General features: G+C 39.6%; 1 protein-coding gene across 1 annotated transcript in view; it reads right to left on the bottom strand.

Annotated features, from left to right (window-relative positions):
* LOC104953203 (probable G-protein coupled receptor 144) overlaps positions 1–23,899 on the bottom strand; it is a 78,482-nt gene that overhangs the window by 5,574 nt on the left and 49,009 nt on the right. Inside the window, exon 18 of the mRNA XM_010780118.1 lies at positions 11,335–11,417. Within this exon, the coding sequence (XP_010778420.1) occupies positions 11,335–11,417 (83 nt within the window). The remainder of the gene's footprint in view (positions 1–11,334; positions 11,418–23,899) is intronic.

The raw sequence follows: 23,899 nt of genomic DNA, 5'->3' as shown, positions 1-23,899 counted from the left end.
ATTATTGTTATTATTATTAATATTATTATTATTATTATTATGTATGTAATATTTTTCACTTTTCATTTTTCAAATGAGGGTGCACCCTTATGCACCCCCGTAGAACCGGGCCTGCACCCACACGCTGCCACGTCCTGCTTATTTATGTATTTAGGTTCTCAACAACAAAGACTGAATAAGACATTTTATAAAAGTATTTAGTTATGTTTACTTTTTTTGTACAACTTACTATTACAATGTACTATTTTAAAGATTCCATATTTGGCATTCTGAGCATTAACAAAGCAATAAGGAGGTGATGTACAGTACTTCAAAATTCACTTTGCGCAGACTGGCCCTGATGTTAAAGTTTTTATTTAACTTTAATGTCAGTGTTTTTTTGTAGTCATAATAAAAAATGTAAAGTGCTACATACATATTGGTAAACAAATAAATAATGTATATTCTTGAATGTACATTCTATACATCTCACAAAAATAAAAGATTCAGATAATAGTAAGTGTGTTTCAATGTGTCTGCTAACGTGTATGCATTACTATACTTGTGGGGACCTAAATCTGTTTACACAGTCATGTGTGGGGACTCGCCTCCCTTATGGGGACAAAATGGAGGTCCCATCATTAATTTTAGGGTGAAAACTTGTTTAGGGTAAGGTTAAGGGTAAGGGTTAGGGTTAGGCATGTATTGGTTATGGTTAAGGTTAGGATAAGTCTCCAGGAAATGCATCTAAGTCAATGTAATGTCCCCTGAAGTGATGTATGCATGGTATATGTGTGTTTGTGTGTGTAGTTGTGTCAATAGATGGATGTAAGTATCTGTGCGTGTGCACACATACATCTGCAGGTCTATCGGTTAGATCAATATCAGAACCCTTAAGAGGACTGAATCAAACAGAAATAATCTTTCCTTTCATCTTTCCCTCCCTTAATACCTCCGGTCTCTCCTTCTCTGTTTCAGAGCACCACAGACAAATGCTGGCAGGCCTTCAGATGCAAACAGCTGCTCTTAGATTGTCACTGTGAAGGGAAACTGATTATTTAGTCTGTTGTTAATCCTTAAGGACAGCAACAGTTTTTTGTAAGAAGCTGAAGACTCTTAAGAGGCTGGGTCCTTTGCCAAAGGCTGCAATAACAGTGTAGTAAAGGCTCCCATAAATGAACATCACAGACTTAAACACAATTATGAGTGAAGGAGCGAGCTTTGGGACATTTCGCTCAGTATCTGTTTGGAGCTGTGGCTTTGTTTTAGGGAGGTCAAGAGTTGAACAGAAAAAAAGACTGACTAGACCTGAGAAAGCCTGATCCACGCCCCTGAGTCACTTATTATCCTTAATTAACCTCTAATAATGTCAGCATTTTGATAATTGCAAAAATGTACTATCTGGTTCGGGAGATAACAGAAAACAGGTCTGTGTGTACTAGTAAAGAACACTGCAGCTACAATCCACACCGCAGGGCCATGGCCCAGCCCTAGGGTTCTTATTTTGTATATAGTAGAACGGGATGTAATAAATAAATACATGCAATACTTCTACTTGGGTTATATCGGATGGTAAACCTTTCTTTGGTCATTCATTTTGGTCTAAAATGTTTGGCAGGGCTGTTTCTGCTGATGTTAAATTGTGTTAGACAAAAAGCCACCAGCTGGCAGGGAGGTAGCCAATATCCAATAGTGTTAAGTAACATACCCCCTTATGTCAAAAAGTCACTTTCAATCTTTGAAATCACTCTTAGCCATTTAAAGTCAGGGATATACTGTAGTGTCAGGACTAGGGCTGTACCTCAGAATTTGTTTTTTAATTGAATCGCTGGCTGGCCTCTACAGGGCTCACTCTAGTTTTCAGGGTGAAGGTGGCATACCAGGGCCATGGAGAATAAAGAAAGTGTCATGCCAATGTCAACAAATTATGATGGCTGATGAAAGAAGAATGAGCCCTGAACAAAGTGTAAGGGGAGAGACAAACCCTATCTGCTGGGTAAAACAACCACAGTTAAGGTGCTATTGAGCAAAGCATTGGTGCAGAGACTATGCATGTGAAATGTTATTGCTAAAAAATAAAATGGAAGATTTTATCCTGAGTTGGTAATTAATACACTTTATCTATTTTGTTGTCTATGTCTATTTTAAGACATATAGAGACGATGAAGAACGTATTCTATGTAACCAAGGCAACGATTTGTCAATCTCCAAATAAAACAATGTATAATAGATGGCATAACATTGTTGAATTAACCTCCCGCACCTAAATTCAAGACTGACAGCAAGAGCTCATGTTAACTGGCGTTGGACAAGTTCTCTCTCTGGGAGTGTACCAGGCTAACAGTGCATATCAAGCTCACAGTCTAATGTGAGCTGAGTGATGTAAGGTGAGGTGAGGCAGTGCGAAGCCTGAGGCTCAACACCAAAGCACAGGGCAGCAGGCGGATCAATACGGGCTCAGCCACGGGCGAGCGAGGTCGGGCAGTGGGCAGGGAGGAGACGACGCTTCACACAGACCGGGCTTCATGCGCATACACACTTATACAACAAAAGGTTTAAAATGGTTGCATTCCGCCTTCATACTCGAGTATTGTTGCTCTAAAATAACACATGACATTCAATTGCTGACAGTTGAATAAAACGAATTAAATAAAAATATCAGCAAATATTAAGTATATATACAGTATATTGCAAATATACTGTATATATATTCTTAATATTTACTGAGTTTAGTTTAATTCAGCTGTGCAGTCTACAGGCTAACTGCAAAAAAGGAATGTGCTGAAAATCCCGCACGGAGCTGCATAGTTCTGTTAATTTTTATGCTTTGAGCTACAGTACTGTACAACAACAATGTATTTTGTTTGTTTATCAAGTGTTTATAAAATGTGACCTGAAATAAAAAGGGGTGACTTAAAATCTATAATTTGTGACACCAATTTTTTTTGTCACCATCATTTAGTCCTATCCACCCTAGATCCACTGTCAGTTAAGCAAAAGTAAGTTCACATGTCAAAGTAATATGAACCCTGCACCCAGCAGTATTGCTCCTCTAACACCGAGCAGTTGCATCTGACCACTATTTTCATCTGGTTGTGGGAGGTGAGACACACCTAGTGCAGCCAAATCAAAAACAGACATCCACAACTGATATAAATGTCAGTTTGAATTTGTAAAAACTCATAAATAATGGATGCTTCAAGTAGGCAGGGGAGCATCTTCAATGAGCCCAGAGTGCCGAGCATGGTCTCTCATCTCCAAACCGAGAAGCCATCTTAATGACTGTGCCCGGAGACCTGGGGGTCTCCATCAAACCCCCCCCCATTTTTTTAAACCCCAATACCGGACCCCCCTCGTCAAGCATGTCCGTGCTCCCAACCACCACATATTGTACAGATGGGAACATGAGCCCTTATATTAAACATTCACAGCAGCGGCCGCTGCCTGTTTTAAGTAAATCAGCAGAAAACAAAACAAACAGGGAGCCTCAGGAAGATCCATGTGTGTTCAATGAGACATTTTAGGGGGGTGTCAGTTCAGTCTTGCGGAGAGCAGAACACGCAAATAATGTCACATTTCCTTATTTGTTCTTTGTGGATAAAAGAAGCTGTTATCCAATGTTATTCGCTTGTTGGAATAAAAAGTAAAAGAGCAGTTTATTTTTGTGAATGGAGCGCTTTCTGTGCATTGAGGGACAGGAAGAGGAAGATAAATAGTGTTTGTAATTATTTCTATGAGTGGCGCAGACAGTAACGTTACGGCCCGTCCACACAGTGAGAACCTTTGAAATAAAAAGTAGACAGAAAGATATTTAGTTCTACACAATGACACTGGGCAGCATAGCATCCTGCATTAAAAGGACTGAGGTCACCTCTGGGGAAGGATGACGGTGGATGAGGTAGGGACCACTATCCCCCTCTCCTGACCTGCATTCAGACATAAACAGGAAATTGCCTACAGGAAGGAAGTCATATTTTTTACAGCTGTGCCCTGGATGAGGACACCATTGGCTGAGATGTGTATTTTAAATAAATGTGTGCAATGTACTCAAAGTGTCAGATGTCTGAAATGAATTCAGTATAAGGCATAACCTTAACAAATGTCACGACATGCAAACAGAGGCTGCTGTTTGTGTATTGAATGAAACAGTTGTCATTGTCTTTTCCTGTCGGCATTATAAAAGCCTTTTCCTGCACCAGCCCTAGATAAAGCTTTTTGTCTCTTTGTTTTTGTTCTTGGAAGAAGATCAAAGCACCAGGTCCAGACTCGGGGCTTGTGATCTGTCAGGGTGCTGGGATTTATATGGCACTTGCATCCTACGATACTCATCACATCTGCAAGTCACAGCGATAAATCAGATTGGCAGCCTGCACAGAATTACATATATATGCTATGCCAGAACTGACTTTTGAGGCAAATGTTTGTTTTTAATATTGTTACAAGATAAAAATACAGTTGCTCTGGGGTCTCAAGCCTCTTTTCTCCGTTATTGATGAGTTATTTCACCCATCAGGGCAATACCTTAGTGACGTTCTCACAGGAACATGCTCACTTGTTACGCACAAAGATGAAGAGACCCGATCAATTTTTCTGTCTGCCAAAAGGGTGGTTAAACTGAGGCTGAGAGGTGGACGCTGAGGATGGGGGAGGCAGGCCAGAGCCCTACAGGAAGTGATTTAATGTCCAAAAAGACATGCGCTTGTTTTTGCTCCGTCTCTTTCCTGTTGTGTTCTGATAGGGACTTCCTCTCCCCAGTGGGGATGGATACGGGTGTCATCCGTCCATCAATCCCACCCACCCACACCTAGAAATGGCTTACGGAAATATCATTCTGCTGCAATGCCATTCTTGCAAAAAACACATCAGACCCTTTGGAAATGAGTAAAAATGTCCGCAAATAGTGTGTGTGTACAGTATATGTATAGGGGGGACTTCAACACATTTTAGACATCCTGATGCTTTCCTAAAGATGATATGAGCAACAGTTACAAAGGTTTAATCTTAAGAACCTGAAAACGTCACCAACCAGTACTGAGAAGGTAAAAACAATCAAGAGGTGAGAGGCCAAGAGGAAGCAGACATTTGTAACTTTGTGTGCACAAGCATCCCCATCCATTTGCATCTGTGTGTGTGTGTGTGTGTGTGTGCATGAGCACCATGTATGGGCCAGGGGAGGGAGAGGGCTCGACCCCAGCCATGGTAACACCAGGATGATCTCTTCCTGTCTGCCTCAGTATCTTTGCAACCAACTCCCTTCCTTTCCGCTCAAACACACAGAGACACAAGCACACACACGTTCATGATACCATACTTCTGGGCACCTCATCTCAAAGACATTCTTAACTATCGCTAACCCTTACCCAACCATGAACCTTGTTCTAACCCTAATGTACACTCTTATCCGTCTAACAATACCATGCAATCCAATATAAACACAGGCTGGAAAATGTGTGTCAAGGTGATTTTAATGACGCAAAGAAACAGTATCAACAATATAACCTTAACAAAGGTAGTATTGTTTTGTTTGAAGTTAGAGTACATTTTAGCATACTTTAATCATCAATGGCCACTAAAAAATAAATCTGATTGATTTATTCATCTAGTTTAGAATCAATACTAATTAAGAATAAAAAGGTTAAAAGATTGAGTTTAACATTTCCTATGGCTAAAAAGAAAAAAACAGAAAAGATTCCGTACTATCATGATCCTGACCAACTTTCTTTTTTTCACTTTTTTTTTTACTGCGGGGGTGTTTGTGTGTCACCAGGTCCCTGTGGTGTTTCCATTACTGACCAAAGTGCCCCACGCCACGATGCTTATCTGCTCTCTTCTCTGTTGAGGGATTTAATGCTGACTATCACACACACAGCGATCACACAAACACAATGACCCACACGCCAACCTCATCTCTTAGTCATTCTCCCCACCTAACAACACAATTGTACAAAGTGATTCTCTATCTCTCGCTCTTGCACACACACACGCACGCACGCACGCACGCACGCACGCACGCACGCACGCACGCACGCACACACACACACACACACACACACACACACACAGACACACACCTACAGATGGAGGAAATAAACTCAGCGCTGCCTGTGTCTGCTGAGGATGTGAGGTGCAGTGATGGCACATTAACGATAGGACCCATGACAGCAGTATGCATCGGCTGCACTGAACAAAGCATGCAACCAGTTTGTAATTCAATGAGGATTGTTTAAGAGAAACAATGGCCTTCGGCCCCACTGAGGGATAGAAAAGGGTGAGAAAGGTGAGTTTTCCAGTGGAAGCTGACCGGTGTTTTTCTGTTTTAAGCAACGGATGATCCCGTGGGTTTGATGTTCCTAGATTAAAGCGTCGCTGTTGTGCAGCTACATCCGCTGTTGTTCAGGTACCTAACAGAAAGGGCTGACAATGAGTCGGATGGAAGGGGAATAAATACTCCCAAACATGCTCAGTATGGTGCCAAAAATACTATTTTGAAGTGATATGACTCATAGGTTTATATTAAAAAATTAATAAGCAAGTAGGATAGTTTGATCAAACTGTATTTGAGGAGTTTTTTGCTTTTTGTGTGACGTTTGTGAAGTTATGGTCACTTCATAATCTCCCTTATCAGTAGCCCACACGTCAATTAGAAACAAAATTGACTTAATAAGCTGGAAGCATCAGTTCTGCTATCAATTCACCAACATTAGCTATGAAATACTGTATATCATACAATAGGGCCAATTATTTATCATAAATAAAATTAAAGATGTGATCAATTAAAAAGAAGAAAATTACACTGTTTGTGTAATGTCTGAGATTATTAATTGGAACTTTTTCCAAGGGAAAGGGATATCACCTCATTTATGAATACAATTGCTCAAAGTACAGTAGCCCTGCAAGAAATGTTACATTTGTGATTAAAACACTATTTATTTATTTGATAGAATAGAATATGGAGGAATGAAACCCTCTTTAATGGTCACACATGCAGAGCACACAGCACACACAGGGACATTTGGCCTCTGATTTTAACCCATTTTAGTACTAGGAGTCTAGTACTAGATACAAACTATATGCAATATTCCATACTACTTTCCTCTTTACCCGCGGCCTGCTTATGTTTGTGTGTATATTTTCACTCCAGTATTTGCATTCCTTGCAGCCCATTTGGTCTATGCTAATGGAGTCTACTCAAGCAGAGCAGCAGGTCTTAATGAAAAACCTTTGGCTGGTGATCAGTGCTATTGATCAGGCTGAGCCCCAGCTTTAAGCAGGGCTAATTGATCAATCACCACTGGTTGCTTCGGATTAATGGAACATGACTGGTGCTCCCCTCAAGACATATCCACCTCTCATGAAAGGGCCTGACTGAGTTTACTGTGTGTGTGAGATATAATCACTTACATCGTGCATATGTTTATGTGCATGCAGTATAGTGAGAGAGAGGGAACAGCCCTAGATTAGAGTTTTATGAATGACAAAGTGTGGTATTTTACCATTAGTGTTTTTGTCAACAATACAAATGTCCTTTGATAATTTGTTTAAGGAATGAGTTTAATGTAAAATGACATTTCAGACATCAGTGTGTTTGTGGTTGTGTTTGACATCTTAAAGTCAATGACAGACAGGTCTGAAAGTGTGTGGGTGAAGAAATCCCTCCAGTGTGGTATGGGGACATTTTGATCAGCAGTGTGTAAAAAATACAATAAAACATGCCCCACCTTGGTTTAAAGAGCTGCTTACTTCTTCCAGAAGACATTTTAAATGACTATTTTATATTCAGAAAGCTTTTGAATTCAGTCCAGCCTAAAAGCAGTTTTAGATAATTTTTCATATTGGCAGAATTATGATAAATATATAAAACATTTTCGATGTTCAAAATGTATAAAGTTTTGTAAATGTTAAGTGTCTTGCTGGTTCCATAGCTGCTAGACATGACACCAGCTATCCCGCGGTCAGGATGAACTGAGGCACACAGGCCAAAACAGGAAGTCCTAATAACACGCACACACACACACACACACACACACACACACACACACACACACACACACACACACACACACACACACACACACACACACACACACACATGTATACACACACCCTGCCATTGAATGACTGACATGCTGGCTGACTAGTGGTGGTTCCACGGAGGATTTGTGTCTGTATATGTGTTTGGGGGGTGGATGGAAGGTTCCAGCTGGCCTGTCATGGGACTCCCTATAGCGTGTGAATGGTGCTCAGAGGGAGCTATGGCTAACGGATCCAACACTGAAACACTCAACAGGCTAGTGGAAAGTTCAACTGGGGTGAACCCAGGAGTGCAAAACCAAGAATATTGTTTTCATGTTCCCTTCAACAGATAGAAAGTACCTATTGACTATTCATTTGTCTAATTTAAATTACAAAAAATCATTATAAGGACTGAAAAAACACTAATGACAATTCCAAAGGGTTTAAGTGCAGATCAAATAGACAGATAAACTGAGAAATATGTTCCACAGTATAGTTTTATTCTGTTATTATTATTATTATTATTATTATTATTATGATATTGTTATTTTTATTCTAATGTCCTGAAATGTTTGTCCCTGAAGTCCATCTATTAAAATGATGAAAGACAAATTACTTTATAAAGTAGACACTTTATAAACAAAGTTAGGATATTCATGTCATATTTTTATCTATATAGGTAAAGATGCATCATTAATTACATTATTAATAAAACACACCTGAATTAATCTACTTAAAACTTTGAAATGATTGCATCGGATAATGTAACCTTTAATTGTATTGGTTGCATATTTATTAATAGACATATTATTATCAATAATGCCATAAATTAGATAAGGTATTATATCGTGACAAGCCCAACGCGCTGAAACACATACAAACTGACATCATCAATACAAGTAAACAATTGTTGTCACATTTCAGCCGATGAAGAACATAATTCAAAAGTGTTCTTTTTATATTGAATCATCAGTTTAAACAATTGATGTCTGCCCATTTCCCACGTTGACATAAATGATAATGCAGATCCAGTACCCTAACCACAACCACGACAGTCTCAAATAGCAACAAACCAGCCAGAACAAAATCTCCAACTCTGTAACCAGAGGACTGCCCTGGAACGAACACACACACACACACACACACACACACACACACACACACACACACACACACACCTCCTGTCATTTAGTTAACCTTGACCAACTAACCAGCCACACATAAACACTCACACCCTGCTATCCTTTGACTGACTTGCACATTTTGTGGAATGAGACCACACTTCCACCCAATAACCTCTGGTGTGAACTTAATTGTGTATACTCTGGTATTGAGTTTCGGAGCATGCCTGGGTCCCGTAGCGCTCAAAGAGAAACAGACGCGGTGAACTTGACAATGAGTGAGAGAGAGAGAGAGAGATAGGGTGAAAGAGAGAGGGAGCGGGAGACATGGACCACCCAACGGCTGCGAAGAAAAACAAAGCTGGGTGGAGAGCGGAGTCAGCTTCAATCACCTCGGAGGTAGGACAGTTGGACATTGTTGTGTGGTAGCAGTTGGACAAGGGTGAAAGAGGCAGAGGCAAGAAAAGCAGAAAGCTGAAAAGGTCAAAGCTAAATCTGCTGTTTTGTTTGGATTAAGCCTATTTTGGATCCAAATGAGCTGTCATCATCCTTTATTAAGTGAATTATTTGGTTTTCTGATCTTAATGTGGTCAATCATTTGACAGATGTGCTATCAAGGGGGTGTAGCAGTTTTAAACTGAATTAAAACATGTTTATTAATTAGATGTATTAAATGAAAATTAGTTTCTCCTACTGGACTTGATGTTTGTGGCCGGCTTTAAACAACTAGCCATGAATTGGAAAAGCTTCCGTAGGTAAAGTGATAAGCGCATTCACCAACTTTCAGCATTACCACTGATATGCCCTTTTGCTCTTAGTGCATCAAGCTAAAGCCCAAAGGATGCTCAGTTTACTCTCTGGTAAATGAACAAAGACAATATTGTTTAAGTTCTTCATTTACAACAAAAAAATACATATCATTTCACCAAGATAGAAAACAAAATACTTTAGATCTAGCATCAATGAAAGTAACTTGCTCAGGGAGATATGTGGTGATGACGTTCTAATGTTGGCCACCAGGGGGATGAGGATATGCAGAGAGGGATCAGGTAGTTGGAGGCTTCAATTTTTTCAATAGAGAGGCAGTCAGTCATGCACTGGTGAGCGTTGGTAAGGGAGTGTGGGAACTAATCCCTGTAAGTAGTTAAAATGAACTACTTAAAACAAAAACAAAGTACCCCAGTTGCGGGAAAAGTTACCTGATGATGGTTATAATTGAAACAATTAAAAAGCAACTAATTATATCTAAAAATGCAAACACTTCACTAACTAAATTGATAACATTCCAATGAATATAAAAACTCTGAAGGAGCAATCGTTGTGCAGCAAAAAATTGTGGAAAACTGTGTTTTACTTAAAGGTGGGGTATGTAATTTTGGAGAAACCAGCTCGAGTGCGCTACAATTTGAAAATACACAACCGGAAAAAATCTGCCTCTTCCTTCAGACTTCCTTACAGAGCCCCTCCTCCAACACATACAAACATGCAAATGACCAATGAGGGCACGAGATAAGTTTGTGCACAGATGGAAGGCTGACAGGCAGGTAGGCCATCCAATTATTTTAGCCGGGCCGGCTAAAATAAATGGTCGTGCTTTTTACAGTGCTACGGCTTCAACAGATGACATTTTTTTAATGTATTTGCTGTCAAAGCATTTAATATATTCATTGCTATTGGGATGTTAAGAGCATTCCATGGAATATAACAAATAATATAATATATAATATAATAAAAAGTGTTTCTGAAATAAATTGCATACCCCACCTTTAATACAAAATGCACTGCTGAAATTATTTTTGGAAACATTTTACAAATGTTTTTATTTAATTTAATGATGTAATAGTACAAAAGCTTACTATATACAAATAAATGTATATAATTTACTGCAGCATCAAGAGGGAAGAAAAAAGCTGATTGAATGAAACGGTTCTGTACTGACTAGGTGAGAGGATTAACAGACCTGCTGCTGTTGAATGTGTTAACCACCACAGTTATCACTCAGCCCCTGACTTCAGTCTGTTTCTGTCCTGAGGTCAAAGATCAAATGCTGCCTTTGACCCCCTGAGCAGCCCTGTTACCCAACGCTCAAAGTCCCACTGAAGTGACTGATACACCCTGCTGTGTGTGTGTGTGTGTGTGTGTGTGTGTGTGTGTGTGTGTGTGTGTGTGTGTGTGTGTGTGCGCGTGTGTGCTGTGTGTGTGTGTGTAAGGAGTCAGTTACCTTTCTGTGCACATAATGGCCTTTGGAAGTTTGGCTCAAGGGACTCTCTAGTCTCTCTGGAACACAAGGAATGGACAGCTGACCTGAAGACAGACATAAAGACACACACACACACACACACAGACATTTAGTTCTGCCAATAAAGTTTGGCTGAAAAGTAACTGAATACACACATGCACACACGCAAAGACACATGCTTGGAGCAATTCGGTGAGCAGAGGTGAGCATCTTGAAGTCATGTTTCAATGAATACTAATATATAAAATAACTGTATTGAAATATTTGAAGTTAATGAGACATGGCAGAATTGCATGCATATTTAAGAACTCCAATATTTCCCTCTCAAAAATCCTAACATAACATTGTGGGAGTGATTTTTCATATTTGTACTGAATAATGATGCAGGCACAATCCAAGAGAAACATTCAACAGAGGACAGATGTGGTCTTACAGGTTCATTTGCATGTGCTGTATGCCCATAAACACACATCCACTTTCATAATGGCATCAATTAAATGCAGAACTCGATGTTCCTATTTTTTTTTCAGAACCACCATCTAGAAATAGACCACAAATTATACTATAATGTTGGAATATGATTTCCAGACAATGCGGGAGGGAAGGGCTAGTGTGAGCAATTTGACTACTTTGTGTCGTACCTCTTGTCCTACAGCAGCCTAAATGAACTTTCATTAAAGCCTTGAAGAACAATTTTCACATTCAAGACTTTTCCAAGCTTATATTCAATACCTGAAAATATGAACATAGATGAGATAGAATGGCAGGAAAAGAGCGAAACTCTTTTAACAACTAACATAGGTATTTGAGTATTCACAGTTAGATTCATGAGTTAAATAGAAAAACAATGATCCAAGGATTTCTCCACCTTTATGTGACCTATGAGATGCACTGATATGAACAGATCACAGAGGGAACAAGACAGAATCATAACGGATGCTGGAAGTGGAGTATTATAAATTGGAGCCAATTATAGCAGAAAACAAAGAAGGCAAGACAAGCGTGGCTAATGATCATATTCATCAATTGCTGACACTCATTTTACATTTCAGGCAATTAGCCGATGCTTTCATAAGGGGGTTTGTTACAATGACTGAGCAGGTTCTGTGAGGCTTGATAAAGAACACCTGAAATATTTCAGAAGAATTCTGACAAATACAAGGTGAGTTACATATTGGGATGCAAACTTAAAAATTAAGCTAAATGTAATATAGTGTTATTCCTCCACCTTGCATCAGCTAGGTACACATGTTTTGAGGGGTAATCAGACAGGAATCAGGTACTTGGTATTTAGTGATAATGTGTGAGAAGATAATAAGGTTTTAAACAGAAGCATGATTTTAATATTGTAGCCAGCTACTACAGTCAGCTGATGCTATTAGTGAGACTGTGGAACTAGAATGAGATTATGAAGATATCCATTTGTATTTATTCTAAAGTTATATGCAGTTTAATTACTGAAATAACTTACTGTAAAGGGGTTTAATATAGGATATCCTCATATGTCTGATATGGCTTTGTAATTTTCTTTTACAAAGGTTATATTGGGTCAAATCACCACTACAGTAAATCTACACAATTGGTTAAGGATTTTAGTTCAATTACTATGCTAAATTTGGGCTATTTTCTACATGAAATGGTGAATAAACATCTTCGACTTTACATTATTCATGTCTCTAGCAGTGCAACAATCTGTATGTTAAACCTGGAAGTTACCCAGTTAGATATATGGACACAATCTCAGTAGGTATATCATTGTCATGAACCCATCCGCCCCATCTGTCTGTCTACCTGCCTGTCTGTCTCTCTCTCTCCTCTCGCTCGCTGCCTGTCATGTGTGCTCCCCAACAGGCCTCCTGTGTCTGGATTAATCTCTCTGGTTGACTGCTGATCTGAAGGTGGGTCGGACGCCATCAACCAACACCAAAACTAATTTCACTGTGTCACTGCAAGACATCCCCGCCCACGATCCCCACTGTGCCACACACTGCAAAATATCTTCATCTGTCTCTGTCTCATCTACATGGAAGAGGGCAGGAGGGCGGGTGGCTAGTCCGAAGGAGAAAGGTCAGCGCATTGAAGGAGTACATCATTCTGAGGTGTCAGAGTCGCTCTATAGGAGAGCAGATGAAGGGGAGAGGATGGGAGGGAGGGAGAAACAGAAATAATTTTTTTTTATATTTGTCTGGTTATTGGTTTTAAGCCAAAAGTTTGTCGTGGCCTACAGAGTTGGCTTGCATCCACTTTGTGCAAATTAATCATGTATCTGATTCTGTTTTACCATCACGTGTTGTCTTTGATTGTATCTTAATCATAAGAAAACTACACACACACCCATACACATGTTACTCAAGCTATTAATGGTCATTTGGTGGCTTAAAAACACACCAGAGGGTTTATTAAAACACCAGAAGCTAGTAGTCAAACACACACACACACATTTTTTGTCATTCAGCAATGATCACACTATGCGTCCACCACACTTGCTGGCGTCTGGCATGAGGTAAACAGCTTTTAATAGCATCAAACCCACTGCAGTTTGTTTGGGACCATCTGTCCAGTCTATTGTGTTTCTCTGTTGTGGCTCTTTGGAAGCCCATCGTGTGACAGCTGATGTATGGGCTCCTACAAAGCCCCCGGCCAGGCCCTCGGGATCCTGCCATACTGCTTTCTCCCTGTTACTATCAATTCCTTCTTCTTCTCCTTCTCTTTTGTCTACTTATTTTTCTTGTCCTCCGTCTGCTTCACTGATTTTTTTAGAACATGAGATTGCAATCTACAGTCTTTCAGTGATGCTATGTCAGTTTAGGGGTTGGAGTAGGCAAACAAGGAATTGTGTGATAGAAAGGGGTAGGCTAGGGATTAGCATCTAATGTAGAAATGATCCACTGTGTCTCAGAGTCTAGATTATGGTGATTTTATTGAGCAAATAATAATTTGGATTCATTGAGGGAAAATGCAGGGTAAAACCTCAATATAGTTAGACATTTCCATATGTAGCTTTAGAGGGAAGGCATATTAATGCACCTCCCAATTAGTTTGTGGTTTTACATTTGTCCAAAATCTGAAGTTATACATTTTCACAGCATTCTGTAGTCATCACAATGACAAGTGTGAATGGTTAACAAGACAAACAAAAGAAAATGTAGCACTGAATTTATGCCAGATTGCAGTACAAATGTGGGCTAGTTGTGAACTGTGCATTAGCAAGAGTTAACAATTTCCCAGGGTTATTTCAGGACAGACACGTGATGCAGTACAATTGTAGAACAGGTGGAACTTGATTGGAAGGTAACTTCTAAAATACCTTGACAGAAATACATCATGCATCCTACAATGCAAAGATAGTCTGAGCACCACCCACCTACACATTTCTCCGCCCAATTCAGAATATTCTTTTGTTTATAAAAAGAATACCAGTGTCTCAGGTTCATTTGAGAGGTTGAGGGGTACACTTAAGTTCAGGGGTGGGGGTGAAAGCTGGGTTCAGGAAGTTTTCACTCCTTTCTTCCTAGGGTGCCCCTGGCCTCTCAACTACCAGTCAAATGCTGAAAGAAGCCAGATGCAGGCAGGATAATCACCACCTAATAAGAGGCTATATTGAAAGCAGGCTGACGCTCATACGCTACAAGCTTAAAAGGAGTGTGCACCAGCATGCACACATGTACACAGCGGTAGTTGAACACACATGCACACACATAGTGAGGGCAGGTGTAATTATGGTGCACGATGACACACTTCAGAAAGAAGCGATCACTCTCAGTCTTTACACATGTGGACAAGCATGTGTAAAAAAAAAACACACACACATAAACACACAGACACCCACACCATATCATTTTTCCCTCTTTCTGACTTTAGTCCTCTACCACCATCCTAGACAAATGTTAGCAGATGGCGGAAGATATGAATAATTTTGTGATATACCAATTATCAATTTAGAAAGACAGAACAGGATCCCCTATGGTTTGGGATCTGGTTGGTGTATGTTTTAGTGTGACCCTATGAAATAATATGAGGCTAAGCATAGAAACTTTAGTCCTATGCACATGCTAGAAAGTGATGATTCCACTAAACCTTTGGGAGTCTAAATGTTGCTGAAAAAAGCGACACAAAAGATCTTCTTGAGGTTAAACTTTCTATACTGTAACTAGTTCATTAGCCCACAGATTGTTAACAGTTGTGATTTCTTCTTGCTTTTTTTTGTTCGATCCTCATCAAGTATTAAAAGGTCCTTTTTGCTTCCTTTGTATCTTGGAAAATGTTCTGATGAAATCTAGAGTGTATGTTGGCAGAGCTGAAACACAAAATCTCTAACCAGCATTTAATCAGAAGAGAATGGCTGAACATCAACCAGTGTTGGTGGACTATAGCCCAAACTGAAGTCTGCACCAGTTCAAATAAAAATATGGCATAACTTAGGCCCACCGTTCTATGTGTATTACAGCAATGAACATATATTTTTATTATGTGTAACTGCATGTTTTGGGCACAACACTTAGAGGCTGATTTTGGCTGCAACCTTTCGCACTCATGCAGCTTTTCAAATTTAGCAGTGCTTTTACGGGCTATGTAAATGAGCACAGCTGCAGCGTACAACATTTGAGAGTGCAGCTGCTAACAAAAATATTTGTATTTCTCTAAATTGATACATGTAGACTACTTTATATGTCTTTCTTAAAGACATCTTTTCACTTGGCTCTAACCCTATGATGCAGGACAGTACCACTCTAAAATATTTAAGCAAACACTAGAGGCAACAGGTAATAATGTTGGAGGGACTCAGACTGTACTGATAAATATTTCTATATTATTTTACTTTCTTCAGTACAGTGATATAGAAAATTCAATAGAATTTATGCTCTACCCTATCTGGTATAATAATTTGCTTTATTTATTTCCTCCGATGTACCTGGCCTGCAACTAACATAAAGAAATACTTTTATTCAGCTTTTCTCAATGCATTCTTCTGCTGATCTTTGCCTCGTAGACTGATGCGCATGTTGAGTATAAGAGAGTGTGATGTGATGCAGGAATTACTCAAATCTATATTATAAGCTGTGAAATGTGAAAACAAACTAGAACTGTTGAGTTTGCAACATCAGCCTTCTCTTGTTTCATTTTGATGCAAAGTGCATAATGTTTTTAAATCATTATAATTTTATTAAGCAGCCTAAAATTATTTTTTAAATACACTGTATGTCCCCAAGAAACCAAATGTATATGCAACCATATACAAGCCTTTGTATTGTACACAAAAAAGATTCCCCATGGCAATCCAACCTTTCACACACTAAACACAACCATTAGTCCAGACGTAAACATCCCCCTGTGGCACAGCACACCCAGTGTCCTGCTCTTACACCATCAGCAGCATCAAACGGAGAATCTATATTCTCCCCTCTGCCTTTTCATTTGAGTGACTATGAGGAGCAGCGGCAGCAGCTGCAGCCTCTTTCCCTGCTCGTGCTCAGCCGGGGGAAGGCAGTAGGTTGAGCAGGCGAGGCAGATTTATGGTGCTGGAGGTGACCTCTGGGGCCGTAACACGGTGATGGGTGAGTGGCTCTCAACAGTAAGCTACTGGCACTTGACAAAGTGCCCGAAGCAGAATGAATTTACTTCTCTTTTCCTCAATCATCAAGCAGCCACTGCCCTGACCCCCATCCTGACTGCTATAACAAGATCTCCCATCTCACAAGGGCCTGAAAAATTTACTGTCACATCTACTTTTCAATGAGCTCAAGTGAGCACTTCTTTCACCTTCAACGGAGCAGGTGCCGGTGTGGAGGAGGGCTACCTGCCCAAGTGTGTGTTTGTGTGTATTTTATATATTGTGTGTGTAAGAGAGAGACATAGATATAGAGAGAGAGACAGAATAAAGAAAAATCACTTAGCACTTTCTAGTACAATGTAAAATGCTCATGTTCAACTCTATGAAGTCCAATTCAAGCAAGACCTTAATAATGTCCAACAATGAAAAATACTCTAAGAGAAATAAAATAATACATATCCTGCTGTCCAATATGTATCACAACGCCACAATCTGAGGGACCATTGATGACCTAGACACAGGTTCATATTCATATCCATATACATACACAAACACATGCTCACACACATGAAATATAAACTGTATATTAAATATATATCAATGTAAATGTTGGATAATGATCTATATATATATATACACAAACCAGATAGTAAGAGCAGAAGATAAAAAGGAAATGGGGAAATAAGGAACAACATGAAACAATGGACCTGCAGGTCAGACTGGAACCTGAGGGGCTGCAATGAGGACTTGGGACGTGCTCTACCAGAAGACCTACCGGGGCACTGCTTTCGTGTCCAGTTCAACATACATACAGTATATGCATAGTTCCACTGGCTTGCTCTAACACTTGAAGTAGAATGGGAAGAATGGGGTTGCTAGGCAGGGACACAAAGGGCACCGCTATACGGATGTCAGTAGAAACCTCTACCATTTATATTAGAAGTCAATCTACCTTATCACATCATACACACACACACACACACACACGCACACGCACACCACACACACACACACAAACACACACACACACACACACACACACACACACACACACACACACACACACACACACACGCAGACACCATTATTAAGTATGTGTTTGGCAGCTTTCATCAGCTTGATGGCAATGGAGTTGGACTTAATGATCCTGAGATTTTTTTTTATATGCAGACGATAAATCTTGAAGCACACTTTTAAATTTCACCTTTCTTGCACTCCAGTTGTTGAGGTTAAGTGACACTGGATGTGACATAGAGCAAATAAGCTGGCTTTTTTTTTTGAAGAGTATAAAAAAAAAAAGCATTTCCTTAATAAAATCAATTTTTTTTATTTTGTTTGGTTATTTTTTTTAACCCTGTCTCCAACAAAAGTTCATTACTAAAAAGCTCACTTCCCAGATTATTGTTAAACACTTTATTGATTTAAAACATGCATCAAAACTACTTGGTAGGGTTCAGTAATTGCATCTTGGATTGTCCTAGAATTTGTTTGTTTGTTTGTTAGCCACATCCCTAACCCTTGTTTGACTAATCATCCTTCCAGACCTCCACCTTATACATACTACTGCACAATAGGATGAGAAACTCCTTGGTGACACGTCAAAAACAAACGTAATCCATGAGAAAATATGTTTCCCTTGAAACATAGCTTAAGTTTATTTAAGGGGAACACATTTTTAAGATCATCTTCAAGTATATTAGTATTTGTCCTCAGGTTAAATCATATAAAACGTAAATGTTTCAACAAACTAACATACTGACAAATATGTGGATGAATTCCATTTGTTTAAATAGATACTGCATGAAATAATCATGTCTATAACCGTAAGGTACGAATCAATACTCTGTATTAAAGGAAGTTGGTTATGGCATCATTTCATTTTGTCAACTTCGCTATTTAAAATGCCATAAGTAATTCAACCTCTTTTCTTTTATGAGCTGCTTTGTGTCCACCCTAACCCTCTGGGATAATGTTATCATGATAAGCCAATAAAAATCAATGATTAAACATGTGTAATTTTCCAGAGACGATGTATTACAATTTATTGTCTGGCTCATCACAGCAGCCCTGGGGCGGCAGACACTCAGTGGGTTACAGCTGAAAGTAAAGGAGGGCATTAAAAGCTATTCAATAAGCCACTGTAAAATTGATCAGGCTATAAAGTTGCTACCCCCCTGCTCCCCAACCACTCCAAACAGGGGAGTGTGGCAGTGTATGACGGAGAGCATGAAAAAAGAGAGAGCGGGAGAGATAGGAAGATAGAGAGAGGAGAAAAAGAAAGAGGAAATTAGAAAAGTAAGATAACATATAGAGTGAGGGTTAAGTGATAAACTATTTGGAACAAATATAATTATACAGGACGAGCGGAACAGGAATCATTTGCTGACAGAGACCTAACTTTATAATCTCATAGCAGTTAAACCATGTGAGTTGCCATGTTATAATACTATTAAACCATAACACATTATAAATAACACTATACGATGTCTGGTACTCGGTGTACAATAATATTTATTTATTCCCTGTCTTTTCTTTTTAATTTGCATTATTTGTGGTGATAGGTTAAACTTAAAAGAGAGCAGATTACATTACACCAACACTGTTGAAATACATCTGCTTTGCAGGTTACAGGCTCACTGAATGCCTTTTCACCTAGACTTCAGAGTCTGTTATAACTTCACAGCTCGTGGGATAGTGCATTTTTTATTAAGTCAGACAATTTATCCAATATAACGTAAACTGATTTATTTGTGTGCTGACCATCAAAGGTGGTTGTGCACAAGCAAAATAGTACAAGGGCATTATTGGCCAATAGCTTCAGATTATTGCAAAGTAGCAATGAAGTCAAAGCCGAATGTTAATCTTTACAAATACAATTTCCATCTCATCAAAACCTCCAAACAAAAACCATTTACGGGTGATTGAGGACCAACACCTCATGTCACTTGCAAGAGACAGATGTGCACATTGTCCCACCAACTTCAATAATTGCAAAAAAGCTCTCAACATTTTGGAAAATACAACACGACAACCCTTGGAGATTTATTGTTTGACAATGTATATGGACAGTATTCCAATTGGGCCTTTCTACTGCTGTCTTCAAAATAAAAATTCAAGAAATAGGTGAATTCAAGTAGCAAAGAGCAGTGCTGTCGGCTGAATCGGTGGCATTGGCTCGGCAAACTGCGTTTTTCTTTTAACTTTCAATTCTCCTAAGCATCCGTGCTTCACAGCCCCTTGGGCTATTGCCTTTCTCAATCTGTCCCTGGAGAGGCAGGAGTTATGGTCCCTGTCGATTGAGGAGAAAGGGATGTTATTCCCCTGTCACCCCCTGGTCGCACCGCCATCCTCCCTGCCCTGATCTACGGCCTAACTCACCCCCCTTACCCCATTGCTCCCTCCCTCTTCCCCACTTTGCCTCGTCGTAAGCTGTCGGCTATGTCGTTGCTATGGGCTGTTGAGATGAGAACGATGAAAAAATGTTCCTGGGGGGAGGAGGCGGAGGTGCTGATATTGGTTTAGAGGTGCTATTGGCAGCTGCACGATGGTAGTAGTAGGGAATGCTTTAGTACTGTGTTAAGACAGAAAATGTGTGTGTGTGTGTGTTTGTGAAAATGCAGTGAACACACAACAATGTATAAAATTGGCCAAATGTGTGATTTTCTCTAAAATATGTTTATATTAAAATATGTAGTGCAGCTTTATACAACACCTACTGTATTTACCTACAAGATAGAGTGTAGTCTTTAGTTAAGAAGGGGGTGATGACGTGACGTGAGGTGTTGGGGGGGCGGGGGGTAAAGGGTGAGACAGCTTGGCCCAGGGGAGGTGACCTGCGCCAGGGCACATGCAGGTACTTGTGTGACACACTTATAGTGGTGCAGTGACAGGGTTAAACATGAAAGACAGTTACCTGACGTTATGTGTTTTGGTGTGGGTTTGTTTCATATTGGGCGGATGATGGTTACAAATTAATTTTAAACATCAAATATTCTATAAATACATCATAAAACTGTTTAAATGGTAGGAATATTTGATTTAATATGGATTTGTTTTAATTTCAGTAAACCCTTACTTCTTTATACTTTTAAAAAGGTATCCAAGCAGAATAACTGCAGTGAGCAAAAGATGGAAGACACAATGAAGGATGTTTTGACGGGTTTCAGTCAAACACTAGAAAGTGTACAAGTGGCTCAAGATCGGGGGGGTCTTAAACACTGAGCCAATCTGAATACATACAGCACTAACAATCCTTCAAAATACTCTCCCAAACCATGCCTCTACCATCTGTTGAAAATGTCTGGACAGGGATAAAAGACAATGATTTCCAAAATGTATACAATCCCTGAGCAAAATAAAAATGTGATATTAATTTAATTTGCGGTTTAGTAAAAGCCTCCTACAGCAAAACATGTGTGCGGGCTTTCTTTTCTGGTTGAGCTGAAAGAAGAACCATCAAGATGTAGGCCCCTTTAAACGACCAACAGAACCAATGAACATCAGCACCAACATCAGCATGCTCAAGATGGTACTTCAAGACCTCACAATGCTTTCCATATAGCCATTGCGCGGCCTCTCTTAGCTACTATTGTACCTTAAGCAAACCCTGTTTGTGAGGGTCTCTCTGGGTGAAGGAATAAATAAATAAGCAGATAAATAGATGAATAACCCAGAGGAATGGGAGCTCAAGCGGCTTGGCCATCCATCATATATCCTATTACCACGCATTCAGCGGCACCTGCAGTATGTATAATGCAGTCAACCTCAGTAAGCAGATACAAATTCAACTCCTTTCCTCCTCAATTTGTTATATCTGACAATGCCAAAGCTTGGGCCTTGTTGTGTATTTGAATTATGAATAGATTCCCCCCACCAGACTGTGTTCTGTGCGTGCTAGCGTGGCGTTGTTATGCAGAACAGCTGCAGAAAACAAATTCCAGAAGCCTAGTATGCTTTGTAGCGGATGGGCGAATATGCATAAACAGTTGCGCTTAAAGCCACTTAAGAACAACCAAATGGGCTCAATATTTCATCTGTGGGTCTGTTTCTTGTGATGAATTTGAAATGCCAGAATGTAGTATGAGTGCAGAAAATGCAGTTGCTTAAGTGTTTCAAATGATCAAAGATTGTTTCTGAGATTTTTCACACAGCAGTGAGAAATGGCGCTTTAACTGACAAATTAAATCTTAATTCCTGTCACAAAGCTCTTCTCCTTATTTAGCCATGACACTTGTAACCATGAATATCATTCACAAAATGAGAGCATGAAAGGAAAGAAGGAAAGAAGAAAGAATAGCTAGTGAGTAAATACAAATAAACAAATCAGATGCAAGAGGAAAAGAGAGAGTAAAAGAAACCAAGCGGGAGAGAGGAAGAGGAATGTAAATACATGGCAAACCCGGAGCACATTTTGACTGTTGCCTGTTTGTTTGGGTATTTACACTGAGGCTACAATCAAGTCCTCAAAGCTTCAGCCCACATGACAAGAGCCCATTTCATGGCCGCATATCCTCTAAACAGCCAAATCCAAATCTCAATCCGCACTCACACAGACACACACGAACACAAAACCCCAAAGTCGTTTCCACTTATTTGTCCATCACTTCGAAATGCAAAATAGATGCAGGGAAAATCGTCATCCATAATTTGTGCGTAGCGAGGGCGGAAGAAGATGAGTTGTAAGGAAGTGATTTCTTTGGGACTTGGCTGAACTTTTAAGCCCTGTTTGGTTTGAGCAGATGTAGAATTAGTACACATCACTTTGCATCAGTGAGACATTGAACACAAGCTGCTTCTCAGGGGCCAAATACCTCTGTGTCTCACATACACACCTTACCTCTAGTTTCTCTGATCTGCTGTGGTCATAATCAATATGATGTCAATTCCCAGAGCAGAACATTCATATTACTATTCTTCCTAAAGCATGTTTCATGTCTCCAATACCAATGGCGAGTTACAAACCGCTGAAACTAATATAAAACACAAGCAGTTTTCAACTAATGAAAAACAATAGGGAAAACAAATGTTTACTCCGCCCACTTTGAGCTAACATAATGCATTTAACTTGTGTTTTTTAAATTGTGTTCTGTAAATTATGTCAGATTTCACAGTAAACATTTCTTGCCATGTTCAAAACAGATTGAGATGTCAGAATACAGTCATCCTCTGTTTAGAAGAAACAATACAATAGGATTGTGGGTGTTGCAAACTAAACAAACAATAAACACAATTAATGTTATTCCCAATTATTTTGACCTTTGGCCTTGTATAATGGTCTGCAGAAGTGGACTTCAGAAGTGGTCTTGCAAATAGATGAAACAGCAAGCACTGAGATGAACTTGCCACAAACATGCTGTCATTACACAGGGGGAATATTCCTTTATACATTTTTGGAGCAGGGGATCCTGTTGCATGTCAATGAACTGGACTAAACATGCATGACAAGTGATGGTGTGTGTATGGAGGAGGCAAAGGGGAGTCAACCCCATGGTGGTGTCAGCGAAGGATCTGTGTGTAATCTGCAGAAGATGCATGCAATAGACCGCCACACTATTTTATCTACAAGGCCCCTAATTGCGATGGATGCTGAAGAACACATGTTAGGAAGAGAGGAAGGGAAAGGGTGTCAGATGTCAGCAATGTGCAGGCATATGGTTCCTACAAGTTGGGTTACGTAAACTGGATATGACACAACAAATCAGGTTTGCTATGATGAACTTGTGAGGACTGCATCTAACTGTCTTATACTGTATATTTTCCTAAATAAAGTCAGTCCCGTCTGTGTAAAGAGATTCTGAAAGTTTCAGGAAAAAAGATTCGCTCACTTTTTTTCCTGATCCATTTATATAAAAACCTGTCTGAAAATGAGCTGATCAGATTTTGGCCACTTTATGATCACGATTTTGTTTGGCTTGTGCAACTATTAGCCAATCACCAACCGAGGTAACACTTCAGACACATGTTTTGTATCTGAGACCTTTAATATATTGATGACAA

Source organism: Notothenia coriiceps, unplaced genomic scaffold (genome assembly GCF_000735185.1).
Source record: "Notothenia coriiceps isolate Sejong01 unplaced genomic scaffold, NC01 NC01_scaffold00021299, whole genome shotgun sequence".
NCBI lineage: Eukaryota > Metazoa > Chordata > Actinopteri > Perciformes > Nototheniidae > Notothenia > Notothenia coriiceps.
The sequence above is the reverse complement of the archived record's forward strand: the minus strand, read 5'-3'. Positions and strand labels throughout refer to the sequence as shown.